At 39.8% G+C, this 18,785-nt stretch overlaps 1 protein-coding gene across 9 annotated transcripts in view; it reads right to left on the bottom strand.

The window, feature by feature from the left end:
- Positions 1-7,657: 7,657 nt before the first annotated feature.
- The window catches only part of mgat3b (beta-1,4-mannosyl-glycoprotein 4-beta-N-acetylglucosaminyltransferase b), a 55,268-nt gene continuing 44,140 nt past the window's right edge, over positions 7,658-18,785 (bottom strand). For 7 of the 9 annotated variants that reach the window (XM_036212439.1, XM_036212321.1, XM_036212341.1 and 4 more), the window contains 3 exons: positions 18,044-18,666; positions 16,058-16,340; positions 7,658-15,971 (listed from right to left, as the gene is read on the bottom strand). In XM_036212439.1, the coding sequence (XP_036068332.1) occupies positions 15,486-15,971; positions 16,058-16,340; positions 18,044-18,666 (1,392 nt within the window). In that variant the 3' untranslated portion in view covers positions 7,658-15,485. The remainder of the gene's footprint in view (positions 15,972-16,057; positions 16,341-18,043; positions 18,667-18,785) is intronic. The other 2 variants (XR_004948046.1, XR_004948057.1) reach the window with 2 other exon arrangements.

Here is an 18,785-nt window from a genome sequence, read left to right as displayed (position 1 = left end):
TTTAGTTTGGCCATCCTACAGGATTCACTAAGCTTAAGTGAAAAATTTGAGGAAAATAGTGAACTAGTCAAAACAGCAATGCAAACAATAATAAGCAACATATTGCCCTTCCTTGTACGACAGACATCTTTGCTTTTTTCCCATGATGCCTCACGTTACTGCACTTTAACAGCCTCACTTACATCTCCTGATCAGCACTGTGTGGAAAGAAGCCTGCACTTGGACAAACATCACAGTTAATAAACAACAGATTTATTAAAAAATATACAATAAATAAAACATTGATGCAATCGCAGATGGAGCACAAACTGTTTTTTAAGGAAAGTAAGAAAACAATTCCAGCGTGACGTGATCGTGTCTGTCAGCTGAAAGCAAACATACTGAAATTTGTGTAAAAGTTACCAACAATGATGTTCCTCTCAAATGAATGATTCTCAGAGTCGCCAGAAGTGAAGATAAATCAGATTACCAAACAGATGGAGCGTGATATTAATACCATCCTGGATTGATAAATTTAATCATTTTATTGATGAGTGAACATTCTAGAATGATGCTATTTTTTATGGGTTCTAAGCAAGGTCTGCTGTGCAGCAGATATTGTGATCCAGGAGGTCTCAGGAAGGCCGAGGAAACATGATGATCTCCAAGGACTGAGAGGAGGAAGGAGGCAGAACCTCCTGTCTTTTTAAACGATCTGAAACAAACGGCCTCATAATGTTCCTCTGTAAAAGATAATGGGAGGACTTTTCAGAGCGTAGCATGTACAGTTTGTATCGGTACTCACAGCATGGTGACCTCAGCATTCCTGCGTGTAGTTCTGCAGTTCTGTGAGTGATGGAGCAGATGTGAAGGAGTGCAGAGTTCGTCTGGTGCTGGGAAGGTTGGGATGAGCGTACTGGGACGATAAAAGACCCACGGAGACCTTTTCATTCAGGTCCAAGCATGAAGCCTGAGCCTCGGGCGAGCAGCTGCTATCAGGTCTGGACGGACAGGATTTGGATTCCACAGAGTTTATAAACAGGAAGAAGCAGGGACTGTGACATTGAAAACTCCCAATAAAGTTTAAAAGTATGAAAACACCATGTAACGTGTTCTTGAATGCCCTTTTAGCATTTGATGTTCACATTGAACAAGCAGGGAGGGGCTTCCTCTTCTTCTTCTTTATCGACTGTTTACTAGTACATGTCCGCCACCTACAGGTGGACAAGGCTTGGTGCAAAACCTGAAATGTCAAAGTGGGGAAAATCTTGTAAGCCTTGCTCCAGGGTTTTTTCTTTCACAGCTCTATTCCGATACATGAAAAACTTGGTGTCAAACCGGAATTATTCATTTTTCCTCCATGTTCAATTTTCAAACAATTCTGTAAACTTCTGTAAACTAAATTAATAGGACACCATCAAAATTGAGTCTCTAATTGTTCGACGTTTGCAAAGATGTGTTTTACAATTTAATTTTCATAAAACCAATTTTGATTTTGAACTGTTATGATAATTTGTTTTAAGATCCCTCAATCTAGTTCTCTATTTATTTACTTACTGCCCAGCCAGCAAGGCCAGGTGGGCCCCATATGGTTTAAAAATGGGCAGAAAATGTGGGCCCCAAATGGGTTTGTCCACAATTTCTGTAGCGAGCTCCGCTGTAGCGAGCTAGTGAGCTCCGGAGTATTAAGCTAGCAAGCTCCACTGGACGACGGAAAATATGGGCAGGCTTACTCATCACCAAAAGTCCCGCCCATACCTCAGAGGTGAATTTCAAATGAACTCCTGCTGCACTATTTATGCACTATCCATCAAAATCTAAAATTAAGCTCCACAGTTTGAACCCAACGGTTTGGGCAGCGGTTGGCTAATTCTCAGTGTTCATCCACATTTTACTGCAGAGGTTATCTGTACTTCTGTCAGCCTTCCCCTCTCTCTGTTCCATCGTAAAAGCTTCACTGAGCACAAACTGAGAGGGAGCATTGCCAAAGCTGATGGGGAGGTTGGATCATGATGAGGCCACTTTAAGCTCTGTTGGCTTCATTTGTTTTTGTGCAGGGGTCACAAGTTGAAAACATAACAGCAGATTAAGATGTTTTTTTAAAGGAAGTTTACTCTTAATCCTGCCTGATAGGTAATTGGAGAAACTTCCATTTCGTTCAACAGCTGTGTTACCCAGTAAACTAAAACCTGCAGGATTGTTTCATCAAAATAAACACAAACTACTTTCAAACTTTACCTGGCAGTTTATCTGGAAAACTGGTGCATGCATGGCCAAGGTGAGCTGGAATACAACCCCCTCCTGCAGCCAGAGGGGAAAATGCCTTTTGCTCCAACTTATCTCTCCATCAGAGGCTCATTTAGCTGTTTGACTTTCTGACCTACTTAAAGGAGCTGCTGGGGTTACCATGGAGGAGATGGCTTCTCTTCTGATCCAGACTGCGGATTTGACAGACAACTGCTAAGTGTTTGCCGCGGGTCGTTGTTCTTATCTACTCCGAGCATGTTGTGCTGTCAAAGCTGAGGGGATTAAAGAGACTTTGCTCAGACACCAAACTTCAGTTATGATTGTCTGAATTGACTTCATTTGGTTGGAGATGGAAGGAAGTCATTTTCTATGGGTGACGTCACACTCACTCACTCCAGTTCTCATATACAGTCAACGGTAAGGATGTAAATGCAAGCTGAAACCATGGAAAATTTGCTTTAATTTGAAAACGAGCTGAATTCAAAATGGCAATTTCAAACTCCAGATTCAGAAGAAGCACAGGGAGGATGCTGGGCGGACCAGATAAGAAGAAGTGACTTAAAGGGGTAAAATAACCAGCACTTTTTATAATTTAGTGATTTTTTTGTTGTTGTTGTCATTTTAGAAATAACTTATCAGTCAGAAGCAAATTTTAACTTAGACTTTTGCTCTTTTTGTCATTTAGTCTGTCAAAAACACCTTCCACCTACACAACACACAATTGATTTGATGCCACTTTTCCAAAAACATCAATACAGAGGATCTGCAGTCCTGACGGAGCAGCTGTTATTATAAAGTCTGTACTCTATTCTTTTTTTCCTCCCTTCAAACTGTCAGCTTAATAAAGCAACAAACCAGCCCTTTCCACGGTGGGCTTTCATTAAAGAAGAGTGAGCTTTGCAGGAACCATGTTTTCCCCCTGGATCTCATTTTAGTCCTCAGTGCTATGTCTCATCTTTGCAATACTTAGTTTTTCTTGTATATATGACTTGAAACTCCTCAATTTTAGCAGAAATAAAACAGTTTGACATTAATAGACAACTCCTGCATGATTTGCTTCCCCAGCAGTCCCCACGCGTGACGTTTCATACTTTTAGCTGATAAATGTCCTCATGAGTGCACATTTTAGTTGCTAGAAATGCAAATAAAGTCTCTCTGAAGCAGAGAGATTTTGACAAATGAAGATGATTTTCTTCCATTTTGGTTTTTGGAACGTCTTGGAGGAGCCACAAGTATGCGTGATGTCTGAGAGGATAGAGCTCCATTCAGATTTATGTGACACAGCAAAGTCCTTTAACTGTTCTGTTGGAGAAGGAGAGGTCAGAAACAAACAGATACGAATGTTCTTTTTTTCTGGCGCCCATCAGCGTTTCTGATTCTAGATCATTCTTCACACAAAGTTATTTGCTCTTCATATTGATGAATCACAAGTTCAGAATGTAAAGTAGATTTCTCAAAGTAGTTATTAATTTATTTTTGATGACAAACTGCAATAATTTACTTTGTGTCTGATTATGTTTGTTGAATTTTCATTTTCATCTGATTATAAAGAATATTTCCAGAAAGTTCTATTGTGTTGGACAGTGGATAATTGAACATAAGGCAGTCCAGACCAGCCTTCACATTGTCTGAAGGGAAATGATGCGTCCTTTGAGGTTACTTTTAGTCATTTCCTGTTTCAGAAATTCATTTTGCATAACAATGCATTTAATTATTTGTTTTTGGTCTTTGTACTTTGTGTAGATATTGAAATTTTGATCTTTTTTTTCTGCCATATGGCTGTTGATTGTGAAGGTGGAAGTTGTAAATCATTAGTTGGTAGGAAACACAAAGGGAGTTAAGGGGGTGGAGTGTTATGAGTTTGTCTGGAATACAAATAATGCAAATTTATCATATTAAAAAGAAGCAAAGAGGGAAATTAAATTATAAAATGTTAGACAGCAGAGCTGCTTTTATCTCTAAAATACATCTGAATCCCCTTTTCAGTTTTATTTTTATATAAATTCTAGATGTTAATTTTAATAAGAAAAAGAAGTTGTTCATTTAGAGTTGAGCTGTTTTACATTGGATTAATAGTCATCTGACTCATTAATGTAGTCAGGCCAATAGTGGTTACACGTTGAATTTCAGCCACTTTTGTTTTCGTGGTGAAACTCTTGTGCCAAACAAACAGTTGCAAACTTGGTCAAACTGTTTCCAGTGTGCAACCTATGAAAGTGTCAGCTCTGTCTGTGCCCTAAGGCTTGTTATAAATGTGGATTTGTGTGAAGTCTGACCTCCTTTTGTAGGAACTTATAATTGGCTGTCGGTCTATAATAAGTGTCTTTTCCTGCGAGCACAGTCGTAATCAGCAACTTTATTGCCTTTTATACGGCTGAGGGAAACTTTGTTGAAAACCACATTCAGTTTAGTGATTCCCTTTAATATTGCTTTGTTGTTAAGCTGCTTTATATTAAAAAAAAAGTAATTACAAACATATTTATTCTTCCTGAGAATTTTTCACTTTAAAAAGTAGTTTGCCTTTGGAACCAAAAGTGCTCATTTTATTTACTATTTAACGTCAACCACTGAACATGTTTTTTCCATTTTTAGTTACTACAGTAACTCCAGGAATGCTTGTGGATGAATGTCATTATTTTTAATCAGCCACACACTAAGTGCAAGAAAGAAAGCTGAAATATTACTTATATCTTGCTAAAAATATTTATTTCCATAAAAAATCAAATTATGCAAATGGTTTTATATACTGTGAGTTTTTTTCTTGGAGAATATGTAGTTACCATTTTTTTCTGTGTTACACAGAAGAGCAGCATGTTTACTCTGCAGCAGCAGTTGTTTTTCATCCTTTTTAACCATTCTCACCTCTGAGAGTAAATATTTGTACTGGCTGCTTTACACTTTATGCTCGTGCAACCAAAGATGTACAGGGATTTTAAATAAAGCTGTGTTCAAATATTTAAAATGTTTTGTTTTTTATTCATGGCGTGTGTTTATGTCGCTGGGTGTGGCTAAAGTCTGCTCCATCCTGGTTGGTCTGGCACTTAAAATGGATCATTAACTCAATGTTTGGACTAAAGTGGCGCCCTCATCACGGCTGCATGTCTCCGGCCTCGGATGACTCTTGTTTGCTATAAAAAAACAACAAAAGACTGACGGAATGACGCCAGGAAAGTTTACAGAGATTGTTTTTGTCATTTATGTGTCATCGCTTGGTTCACACCCACATATTTGGGCCTCACTTCCTGTTTTGCAGCATCTTTTGAGCAAGGAGCTCAATCTAAATCATCTACACTACCTTCCCCTTAAAGAACTGATTTATCCCACGACAGCTAAATGTGCATATTTGTAGCATTTCTAGATCGTTTTTTTGGAGTAAAAAACAAATGATATTTTAATATCTTTATTTTCAAAAGCGGTTGGGGTCACACACCACGAAGCTACAAACTCACTGGATGTGATGTGCGTTCAAGACCACACTAAACGCACGTTTAGCCCATGGTGTTCACACTGGACAAGCAGGGAGGGACTTCTTCTTGTTTTTCTACTGTTTACTAGTGCATGTTCAACACCTACAGCTGGAAGAGGCTTGGTGTGAAATGTCAAAGTAGTGCAAATCTAATAAATGTTGTTCCAGGTTTTTTATTTCTCAGCTCTATTCCATTATATGAAAGACTTGGAGTCATAAAATTCCGTCCAGGTACAAGCCGCAATTATTCATTCCTCCGCCATGATTAATTGTCAAACAGTTAAATTAAGTAAAAGGGACGTCATCCATATGCCACTACTAAATCCAAGTCCCTGATTGGTCAAAATTTGACCTGGTTTAACTTTCAACATTTATTGGACATACATTTGGAATACAGAGCTAAAAAACAGTCATAGAAACTTGTGTGGCTAAGAGAGAGTTTTGAAACATACATATATGTGCATTTACTTCGATTTTTCACTGGAAATGGCCACTAAAACACGCGTTGCCAAGGGCAATATGAACATAGTTTAAGAGAAAGTAAACTTTTTTTGTCGACGGACTCAAGAGTTCATGTAGCAACAGATTATGTCAAGTTTGACAGCAAAAACACTTGGGATGTAAAAGGTAGAAAAATGTTTTTAAAAATCAATGTAGTATTGGGAGTTACAGCAATACTGTTTTAAAAACCACATATATGAACGAGATTAGACTGATAAAATGTGTAAAATCTATCAGGATGGAAACAATCTCTTTCTTTCAGACTTTGACAATGTCTTTAATGCTGTCTCCACTGTTTTTACTAGGGGTGTGTGTCTTTACCTCTCTCACAGTTTGATACACATCTCGGTATATGGTCCACCAATCAATACATAAAGAGTTCAACTACAGTCCCATTATTTTACCAAAAACGATAAAAACTCTAGATTTCTTATTCATATGTGATTTAAAGCTATAAATAATAAAGCATGGTATTTAACAGAGAAATTTGTTCAGGTATTGACATGGAAGAGGCAAACTTATGATTGGACATCTTTTTGTTTGCATCACATATTCATAAAAAGACAAAGATGGTAAAAAAACAAAACAAAAGAGAAACTACATTTAGTTAGAAATCGATTATTTAAGTCTTGATTTATTATATACCTTTTAACCAACATAATCTTGTACATATCTGTGGTTTTCAAACGATACTTCAGCTGCTTGATCAATGTTTTACATCCCTAACTGATACCGCTTTTACTCCACTGCTTGATTGATTTTTCGATACATATCTAATATCTTTAGTTTTTACCTTTTTATGTACATGTGATTCAAACAAAAAGGCGTCCAATCACACGCTTGCTTCTACCAAGTTTGGCCGGTTATGGTTAGCTGAAGGGGTTTTTCACAGCACTGCAACAACACCTGAATACATCAACACAATTTAACCACAAAACAGTCTAAAGGGGTTAGTTAAAATAAAAAAGGCCAGTAAGAAAATCAAAAAAGGATTATCAGCACATCAACAATTAATTCCCAAATTTACAAAAAAAAACCAGAAAAGATGTTTTAAATTTATGATCAAAAATAAATCTTTCTGCCTTCCTCTGTGTTGATTCTCACTCATCCAGGTTGATTCCATCAAAGTGGAAGGTAAAAAAAAAGCCGTCAAATGCACTTGAAATATCTTTAATAATTAAAGATGTTTTGCCTTTTTTCCAAGAGACTTTGGAGAAGATGTGAAACCTCTTCAATAATGAAAGGCAAACAAAGTCCAGTTGACAGCTTTTATTTTTTAAATCTTCTCTGGATTTCTACACCTAAATAAAGAGTCTTTTGGAGTTCCGTTTAATTCATTAAAACAAGTAAAAAGGATTCACTTTGACCAAATCATCTGTCTAAAAATGTAGTTTGCAGCCTAATGGAACCCCATGTGTTTAACAGTGCTGCCCTCTAGTGAGGCAAGTTAACACACAATGACAATTACATTTTTAAAATCATTTTATTATATGACTTTGTCATAGAACTCATTACCTTTATTCATGGTTAACATACAGTCATTCATATAGAGAACAAATGAACTTTTTTTATTACTTTTACTTAACTTAAAAATGTACACTCTCCTCTGTGACCCCAAAGAAGAGAAAAATATCTTTTTTTTTTCAAAATTATTGTCTCTCATTTCCATTTTTTCCACACTGATGGAAAAATATCCTTTTCCTGCTGCTCCAGTTGGTTTTGCTTTTATTTGAATGAGTGGATGAAGATGCAAAGCAACACGGTGAACACGCTCGACACACTGCTTCCAGCTGGAAAAAAAAAAAAAAGATGTGTGCATTTGGAAGCCAAATGTTACTACACATGAGAAGAACACACCATCGTTTTTTTCTTCATTCTCCCAGACGTACAGTAAATACACACTCGCTTTCTCACACACTTTTAACTCTTAAAAAAAAAGAAAACCCCTCAAAACAATGGATTAAAAATTAAATAAAAATAAACAATCTATCTACAATCATCAGTGCATATGGAAAGAGCAAGGCAGAGGATAAGTTATTGGACATCATCAAAACATTTTGTTTTTTTTTCTCTTCTGGACAGCTTTCACATTTTTACATTCTCGTAAAGATCGCCTCTTTGCCCTGAAAGTGGCTGAAATCTGCACAGGCAGGGTAATAAAGCTGCACCTCGTTTTCTAATCACCCTCTCTCAGAAACTGTAAACCATGATTAATTCTTTTTTATTTTCTTCCTTTTTTTAACACAAACTGCACAAAAAAAGAAAAGTAGAGGGCTAATTCTGGCAAAGCAGGCTGCTGAGGATTAGGATTGGCACGCAGCCTGGTTGGTTAATTGGCTGCAGACAGCAGACAATTAAGCGCGTCCCCGGGGGCCGGGTGCCAGTCATCTACCGAGGCGATGCTATTGATGTGTGGGGACTTTTTCTTTAGCCTTTTTGTCCACTTTCAATGGCAATGTGGATGGAATTGAGTGTCCGGCTAAAGACGAAGATGTTCGAGGGCACATGTGGAGGGCCTCCTTGTGGTTGCTTTCAGAGAACACCATTAAGTAAATAGCAGAAACTGGCTTGTCACATTCGTTTTTTGTTTCTGTTAGAAAACTGACTGAAAATAAACAGGTTTTACTGGTTTAGTCGGAGGAAACCATTAGTACAAACACTTCCGCACTAAATCACTCATATATATATATATATATATATATTTTTTTTTTTTGGAACCGTCACACCTGAGTCATGATTCAGGCATGCTGGGATGAATGAGGTCATCGTGGGTTCAAAATGTGGATTCAGTGTTTGGAGCAACAAAAGCAGCACCACTTTCAGAAACTGTTTTCACAAGTACACAAGGTCAGACGAAAAACAAAGACACGCGCGTGGATGGGTTTTCAAGCATCAAGCACCTGACCACCTCCTACTAGCAGAAAAAATGTTATTTTTCTGGTTAAACAGTGGCTAGCTTTCATTGTGAGATTGATGCTACGTTCACACCGTCCTTGGCAAAAGTGACCACTTCAACTGAAAATCTATGTAAATGGGGCTTCTGTATTCGAAACTCTCACATTCACGTGTCGCTACAAGTTTGCACTAATGTTAGCTTAGCTTAGCAAAAACAATCCCTCTTCAGCGTCATCAAACTCATTACAACATGCTTCCTCTTCAGGTGTTCATGCATCGCTGTAGTGCAACTATTAAACACAAGTTCTACCTTGGAGATTTTGTATTGGACACTTTTGTCTATTATTTTTTTGTGTTTTTCACTTTTAAACTCCGTTGGCGTGTTGTTTGTTGTGTTCTGTGTTAATCATTATGGATGTAAGTGTTTCCAAGTGGTTATGTGATGCTATTAGGTTCTTAAGAAAATGATTTACAACAAAAAAAATTCAAAAAAGGAAGGGGAAATCTCTAGTTGGAAGCCGACATGAGGTGGACGGGAAGTCAGCTTTGACAGTGTCTTTTAACAACTATATTCCTTCACATACACACACCACATTTAAAATCAAGCTGCCAACAGGACGGAGTTATAAAACCAGGCAAACGGAATACCAAGTTAAATAGAAGAAACAGAGACGCTCATCATCTCACCCTCCCCGCTACTACTCCACCAAAAATATTCTATTAAAACTCAAAACATAGGAAAGAAAGCCCCCTTCACTGACCTCATGTCAAAGCAAAAGTGCAAAGTAAACCAAAAAGATTAAAAATGTGGAAAAACGATGAGGAACATTCCAATCCTTTTTTTTCAGTCTTGAATGCTGATAGGGAATGTAGGGAATTTGAACCCTCCTGAGACTCAACATTCATACCCCCTCCCCTCCTAAATAGCCCCTTCATTCTACACCCCATTTTACAGTCTGGTTTCGATCCAGAAAAACCAAAGGGATTCAGATTACAACCAACCCAAATCAAAGAGGAATAAATGGAGTCCACACATGTAAGTGAATGCGTGCTCTGAGACGCTGCAGCTGGGAGTCCGACAGGGAGCCAGCCAGCGGAAATGTCACGTTTAAGCCTTTAAATATGATTTCACTATCAGCTTTTCTTTGATCCCAGCCGAGCTAAATCTTTTCTCCTCGACAGACCAGAGGACATCGGAGTGAATCTGAATCAAGTTCAGGTGTTGACTCTGAAGCACTCTCCTTTTACAGGACTTTAGTGCCAATTATGAAAGACTGAGGGTTCAAAAGTGTAATAGCTTAGCTAACTGAGCAAAATTAAATCATAAAGAGTGAAGAAATGCTGACTTTTATGCTTTACTGTTGCAAACACAGGCATGGACAGTAGTAGTCAGTGACAAAGAAAGCCATATGTTCGTCACTCCCCTCCTGTTTGTCATGGCACTTGCTTTGCAGCCAGGTGTTGGCCAGACTGCTTTTCTGCCCCCTGGAGCACGCATGTGTCACTGCATCCATCTGTCTGTGCTGTGCAGCAGCTCTGACTTTCATATGTCTGATAACAGCATATGGACTCCTGTACCAAATTTGTTTTAATAATATCCATCCCAATGCCAACAAGCTGTTCTTGAACAGATTCACAAATGTGACTCATCAACTCAGAGACACGTTTCCTACAAATGTAACCACGTTTTGGTAAAGCGATGTGAGCTCAGCTCACTTAGAATTCACCCTAATCGAAGATGGGTTTTTCCCCCGTTAGACTGGGTCACACTAACTCTTTAACCCAACTAGTGTTTACAAACTGATAAATAACTCAGCTCCTTAAAAGAATGGATATTCACATTCCAAAAATGATTCATTTGAGTGAGTTTTTGATCCAGGTTGAATCATGTTAGAGTTTTATGGAGAAAAAATAAAAATAAAACCAACTAGTTATCTAAGCTTCACAGGAAGCTTTCAGTTATCCTCATTTAAAACGCTTAAGCTTCAAGAGTTCAAATGAGCGCTCATAAAAGTCATCTTCAGCTCCCGTGGGAACGACTTCAAGTCAACCGGGACGTCTGTCTCTTGGATTGCTGGCCTGAATGAGGCCTGTGTTTTTTTTCTTAGAAAGGATCATTTGCTGGAGGTCATGACGCTGGAAGGGATCCAGAGTTGCGAAATCATGCAAGTCCTGGAGACAAGAAGACAGCCAGAGCGGGAGCAAAACAACAGATGGGGGGGGTTAATGGTGAAGGAGGGGCAAATACTTGTAAACATGATATAAAGACAGCCCATCATTTGACATATTTATGGTTGTATTTTTTGTTAAATTTACTGTTACTATACTCAAGTCCTAGATTTTCTGTTATCAAAAAAAAGAAAGCTAATGGAATCTGCAATTTACGGAAAAGCCCATTTCTTGTTTTGGATTTTAATATTAAGTACAACAAGGCTGCAGAGCATGACTCCAATTCTACCTGCAGCTGACTCACTTTGCACTTAATGTATTCCCCCTCTTCTCAGGAGCAGCCAGTAGCAGTATACTGCAGATCTGCTGGCAGGCTTCTGCTACAAATTAAAAGCTTGTATCGTTGGCGAAACGCAGTAACAAGAACATCTGAAAGACCTGTAAAGATCCCAAAGCAAAAATCAGTTTGTGACTTTCTACTGCAGCTTTTGATCTTTTTCCAGTAGCTTTTTGTGGATATTTCCTTGTAGGAGGAATGTTCACATCCCAACCAAACACATGGAGATGCTCAGTTTCAGCATCTAAGGATACGATCGCCTACTGTCATAAAAAACACAGAGGTTGATAACGTTTCTTTAATTTCGGTTCATTGCAGGATCAATTTGCATCTGTTCGACTTGACATAAGAGAACTCTCAAAGGGTTTTTCCTAAAACATCATCCACAGTTACCTCCTGTTTTGTCAACTTTTGCTTTTTATATTCCATCATCTATTGCATAGCGTTAGTTGCAACAAGATAAATTACATTTGATCATTTCTGGAAGCTGAATTGTTGAGATTTCCACTGAAAGCGTCCGACTCTGATGTCTTTTTATTTTAAGGGGAAACACATTTAATGATAGCACCGTTTCCCACTCTACTGGTGTTGTATGTGACCATATCTGGCATTAAAATGATGTCACAAGCATCTCCGCGCTTTTAACACCCACTTCTGGCCGGCTACGGCTCGCTGAAGTGCCCTTAGGCAAACTTGAGCTTCCAATTTGGAGATGAGGCACCTTATATCCTGGAAATGCAAGGTGAAATGACTAAATGCTCCTGTTTACACACTTCATTTTAAACTCTAACATTGGAGCTCCAGTGTTTATATTATTTTATTTACTGTAGTTTTTTAATTGTTAGCACGATCAATGTCATTCCAGTAGATTTTGAAAGAGAAAAACGGCTTGAGCGGTGTTAACAGTTAAAAAGTTACAGTACATTTTCTCCTTTTGTGCATTAGATAAAAGCATTAACGATGGACAAAAATGCTGTTTTTTTTTTCTTCTCAAATCTCAGTTAATATTATATTTACTAAAGAAATGTCACATTTTTGTTGGACATTTTGACTTTTCATTGGTTTTGTAGCTGTAAAGCAAACCAATCTTGATTTTACTTCAGCAATATCACCTTTCTATTGGTATATGGGAGTGTTCATTTGAGCTTTGGTGCAACCAATTTCTCCACCTGTTTTAAATACTTGTCGTTTGTTCGCAGTTTGGACAGCTTTCAAAGGAATAGGGAGTGAAAGTAAACCAAATAAAGGGTTGACATTTTGGGGCAATTCCCAGTCCACTGAACTAAGCCACCTGGACTCATTCAAGGGTAAAAAAAAATGCCCCCAAGAGAAGAGTTCCTCTGGGATTCCACTAACTGTTGACTCCCGCCACCAAACTACTAATCTACAGCCTTGGAGGATGACCTAACGAAGTCAGGTGTTCCTCGAGGGATCGTCACCATGGCGATGTTAGACAATAGTCCCGGTGAAGCAACCCCTAGCTCGTCTTTTGGCAAAACTCTTGAAAACCGTGAGTCACCACTGTTAACGCCCTAAACCGCACAAAAGCATACAAACTTGCAGACATGTGAGTGCTGTGCAGATGTGCAGACGAGGGCTGAGTGAATTGGAGTTAATTGTCTCCTGACAGGGCTTTAAACATAAATACCCCATTAGTCTGTGATGTGACGCTTCTGTTGTCGCATTCCTGAAAGGGCGTTTCGGCGAGGCACTTTTTCTGTCCTTCCTTTGTTTTTCAAATAAAACTGTGGCAGCAATTATTTCATTGCAGAGAGAGGCCGTTCTGATTATGGCTGCAAGAGCGGAGGACTTTTGCTTTAAATTTGCTTAGAAAGTTTGTGTTTTGGGAGGAGAAATCCTACATATTTAGTTACAGGAGAGTCAAAAAGCATCTGCTTTTCTTTGATTTGTGGAAGTGCACTATTGTCTAAGTTATTAATAGCCGACACCTCCTTTAATCACGTACGTCACTGTTCTTTCAAAGTGAGTTTCAAAGAAATAAAAAGCAGCTTATATTGTCAGCACTGTTGACACACCACGTAGTTTCTTATGTTTCTGCACCTCCTTCAGATTTAGACATTTTTTTGGCTCCACACCCCAAACAGCTGCTCCCGCAGGAAACACAGCACTGACCCCCAAACAACTGTCAGCCGCCTGCTGGCTAATCTTATTTTCCCGCCAAGCGCTTACAGCCAGGAAGAGTGGAGGAAGAGTGTAATCTGTGCATGCCTCTGACTCCTAACATCAAGTATTAGTATCAAACTCCAACCAATCTTCATCCCTCATATCACTCATCGCATTTCCGCCTGGAAACTTTACATTTTGTAAGCAGTTTTATTTTCAAGCCTGGGGCTGAGAAAACACAACCTTTAAAACCCAGTTAGGAAGAAATTAATGTATGCATGTTTAAAATTCAAATATTTGGTTTCCTTGTTTTTGAAAAGATCCTCAAATGACTCTAAACCACATCCACAGATGTGACATTCACAACAAAAAGTTCCACCAAGAGAGGCGGAGTGGGGATTTTTTATACATTTTGACCACAAGGACAGCTGTTCACAGCTGGGAGACAAACAAGAAGCACATATGCTAATTCGTTCACTCCTGTGAAGGGATGCAAAGATTAGTCAAGCGTGGAAGGGTGAGAGGGGGATTTAAAAAGCAAGTAGGTGACTTTAATTTAATCAACGTAGGGCACGGAGGTCAGTGAGTGGAGGCTAACTTTAGCAAACAGAAGAAAAAGGAAGCAACCCCCCCCCCCTCCCAAAAAACAGGAAGTGCAGGACTAAAAGAGAAGATCTGATGAAGCGTCAGAGACTCTTTGAAAACTTTGCAGTTGCTGACCTCATCTCAGAAATATAGCTCCTTCACTGACATACATCCACCCACACATCTTAACAAAACCAGACCTGTGTTTTACATATTTTAGTTTCCAAGGAAACAAAAGGAATGCCAGCTACTGAGCTGAGGGATTAAAAAAAAGCAGAAGGTGTTGTGTCCACTTTGTCTGAACTGGTTACTGACGGGGCAAAATGATAATAGACAAAGGCGTGATTTATTCTCAAGGCAACACACACTCATCTGTGTAATGTTCATTCTTCCTCTTTAACATCACTGCACTTCTCCTTTTTAATGCCTCTTCCTCTCTGCTGTGTAACATCGGGCCACCTCAACATAATTCTCTACCATTCCTCGAGGAGAAATTGTTGTTTTCTTATTCTGCGATTCCCCTCACCCTTTTTCATTTTCCAGAACGGTACAACACAGAGACAGACGACGCACAGTATTTACAAACACACAAGCAAGTCTAAGGTGCATGGAGATGAATGTGAGTGTTTTGGTGCTCCGAGGAGGATTTAGATTTTTTTTCCTGCAGAAACCCGAGAATGTGATCGAGTTTGATTCTGCACTGATATCGTGACTTACGGCGGGAAGACGTCTGAAGGTAGAGACTGAAGCAGTAGTGTGAGCTGTAAACCTTAGTAAACGCAGACAGAAACAACAGCAATTCTTCACTTTGAGTGTCAAATTTCCATTAATTTGGCTCCAAAAGATCCCTGTTTTCCTTCTTTTTTTTTTTAAAGTGGAAGCTGCCCCTTTTTTCCAGAGAACAGGTGTGTCCCAACTGGAAGGTGTTAAAAGCAACAGAATACTGTAAGAAAGCTAGTTTGGCCTCTTCCAAAACATAGAACGATGGTGTGATGCTGTAGATCCAGTGGTTGTATCCTCTCGTTGTTCTCCTCGTCATGATTGGTGTGGAAAAAGTACTCCCTTTTTTACCCCAAAGCAATCGTTTTTAAACCCCAACCTCACCAGTGTTGTTCAAAGCTTAGTGCCGATCCTTCACTCAGGGTCTCTTCACATAACAGGCCCTTGCTGAAGTAGAAAGTCTCACTTTTTTGGGTCAAGGTAAGGGTTCTCCAGGAGGTAGCTGTACCGTTCATGGTTCTCTATCATGTACTTGGGGGCATACATATGCTCTTTGGAGTCTGCAGGGGGGTACTCCTGCATGGAGCCGTCAAACCAGCCCCCTGTCTTGATTAGATTGCGGATGTAATCAAGGTCACGCTTGTCTTCATAGTCCCCCCACCGAGGAAAGTCTCCGTTCTGTGCTGACACCAGCTTAAAATAGATCCCTTCAGGAGTAAAGCACCAGGAGCAGTGCCAGCCAGCGTAGTGGAAGGGACTGCCGACTGACCACTGGACCAGGATGTGGCCCGTGTCGTTCTCGTACTTTCTGAAACCGGGCATGGTGTAGTATTCACGCCGACGCAGTTTGATGCCGTCGCCGTCGTAGACGTTGCGGAGCATTCCCACGGTGCAGCCTGATATAACCTCCAAAGACCCAAACTGCTTCCAAAAAAAGCCGTACAGTGACTGCACACAGAGAGAACAGAATACAATCAAAAGTTACAGAGAGTTTGACGTCAACTCCGCACAACCAGAGGACGAACTGCAGGTACCTTGCGCATGTGGATGGCGAAAGGTTCCGTCCAACCATCGAACAGCTTAAGGAAGAGGAGGCCCTCGTGTGCAGGGATTTCATCAGCGTCGTTGATGACGAAGACGTCGTCTGGTCTTAAACCTACCACCCTGGACATGCCGTTTCGTGTCAGGAAGGTACGCAAGTAGTCATCAGCGATCCAACCGTCCTGCCGTCCCCCATCCGGGAAATGGTCGAGAAACACGTAGAGAATCTTGTGACGTATGTAATTGTACGTACCATTAAGGAGAAGCCGAAGAAAACTAGAGGGATGAAATACAAGGACAGGATTACAAACTTGCTGCTTAGCATCCACTGTCGTTTTATTTGGATGTAATGGACCATATTTTGAAGTTTCAATTTTGTTTTTAATGCTTTGCTGCCAAATACAAGTAACATGAGCGTTGAATTAAAAAAAGAACATAGATATTTAATGTTGGGCATTAAAAGTGGGTCTGTGACTGATAAAGAAACCATCAAGTAACAACTTCCAAGTTTTAAGTTCTTTACCATCAATCTTTGCCTCAGTGAGGGTACTGGGCCATGATTCATCGTGTTGGGTTTTTGACTCTGTTCTAATAGGAAATAACAGGGGGAGAAGCATGTCAAGCAGCTTTGTATGGCTCTTTATTGCTGTGTCATCATGACCCCAAGACTTTCTTGGTTATTTGCTATTTAAATTATCTGTATTTCTGTTAATCAAAGTTCTGGTACTTTAATATTTGTTTAAGTTACAACTTCCCTCCACACCCTTGAACCACATTTGTATGGTCATATTTCTACTTACCCCTATCATTATTTAAAAATTATATCAGAAAGGGCACAAGTGACTTGTTGCAGCATTGTGATCAACTGCAACCTTGGATGAAATAAATATGCTGTGGAAGTCAGAAATCCTCATATTTAATTTGTTTATAAAGACATAAAAGAAGCTCCCATCCATCACACATCTTAACGGCCCTTTTAAGGTGTTTGCTCTGATAAACTGTATTTGTGTGTGTAAATTACAGATTAGTTCCGCTTTGGCCTCGTCAGTCCAAAGGTTTAAATAGTCCTGTGACTGGTTCACTTCAGATGAAATCTATGGGATATCTAATCCTAGAAAGACTAGCTTCTATCTTGTATGATTTTATTTTCAATTACCTTGTCAGTATAGAGCAATAAACTCCAACTTAAGTTGTTTTTAAAAAGCTTTACAACTTTTTTACTTTTCTATGACAAAACAAACATTTAACACAAAACAATAATCATGTTTTTTTAAGCTGTCTTTCTGGCATTCAAGAACACTGTGCAACATTTAAAAACAACAAAAAACACACAAAATAAGCACAAAAACCTGACTGAGGTTAAAATGAGACACTGCCGTTTTGTTTGTGGACTGAGAGGAAGTTCAATCAGTTGAGACTTAGAGGATGCAAAAGAGTGAGAGAAGTTAGAGGAGGAGCTGAGCAGCTGGGAACTCAGAGTGGCGAGGCGAGACGTGGGACAAACAAGTGAATCAAGGAAGACGATGGAAGGAAACGGGAGGGAGCGGAGATGTAGAGGAGACCTGAGGGATGCGGAGGAGCCAGGCTGTTAGTGGCTTTGACAGAAAGCAGAAGGGTTTTGAATTTTATATGGAGTTGAACTGGCAGCCAGTGGAGCTGTTGGAGAATGGGGGGATTTTGGTAAATGGAGGGGGGTTCTGGTAATGATATGAGCAGCTGAACTCTGGGACTCTACTGGCAAGCCATTCAGGGTGTACTCTGTCTTATGCCTTAATCACACACACCCATACAGGAGTTGACCCAATGGATTAGTGATATTGATTGCACGTCAAATATCTAGCTTTAGGCTTTTTTTTTTTTTTCAAACTCCTAAGTATTAAAAAGTGTCCAGAAAACATCCTCTAGAACACGAAACAAACAATTCTAAACTAAATACTCTTAACTCACGTGTCAAAAAGAAAAATAAAGTTTGGTCTTACCTAAGAGGTCGTTTCTCCCCATAGGCAGTAAAGTTGGATTCACATATAAGGAAGAGGTCGACAGCCTGATGGAGCTCGTGAAATCGTGCATGCAGCAGGTCAAACTCGTGGTTCACGTTGATGGCATTAATCACCCTCCGAGGTGTCTCTCTGGGAGTTAGTCGCTCCTTGGTTGGCAGGTTGGAGTGGTACACCATAGTGGGTACCCCGCAGTAAGGTCCGTGCCACCCCGGCCGGCACACACACTTGACGAGTCGCTTCCCGCCGCTCCGAGCTCGCGTCTTAGTCTTTGGAGACACGGAGGGCCGCTCCTTGAGCTCCAAAGGTTTCCGCTGCACAGCAGCACCATCAGCAGCCATGTTGGGTTCAACCACTTTGACGGAATAATCCTTCTGAGAGGCCATCTCAGTCCCCTGTTTGAAGCAAAGTGCTCCGGCTTTGGTGCTGACAAAGTAGGACGTCTTGTCATCCTGGAGCCTGTGGGTGCGAGTATGAAGATCCCCCATGGATCTTAAGGGGTCCCACTGATGGTTGTCTAGGAACACTGCTATGTGTTCCCGTCCTAAATGTGCTTTTGGATGTTCTCGCTCAAAATGTTTGGCGTGGTAGTCTTCAGCTCCCCTCTACAAAAAAACATAGTAAAGGACAGTTTTAAATAGGATTAAAATAAATACAGTAGGCAGTCAACAGACAGACTGTGATGTAGGGTGTAGCTGGGTTCATTCTTGAAACAAAAAAAGTC

This window comes from Oryzias melastigma, linkage group LG1 (genome assembly GCF_002922805.2).
Source record: "Oryzias melastigma strain HK-1 linkage group LG1, ASM292280v2, whole genome shotgun sequence".
Lineage (NCBI taxonomy): Eukaryota > Metazoa > Chordata > Actinopteri > Beloniformes > Adrianichthyidae > Oryzias > Oryzias melastigma.
Note: the sequence above shows the minus strand (reverse complement) of the source record. Positions and strands in the feature narration are given on the sequence as shown.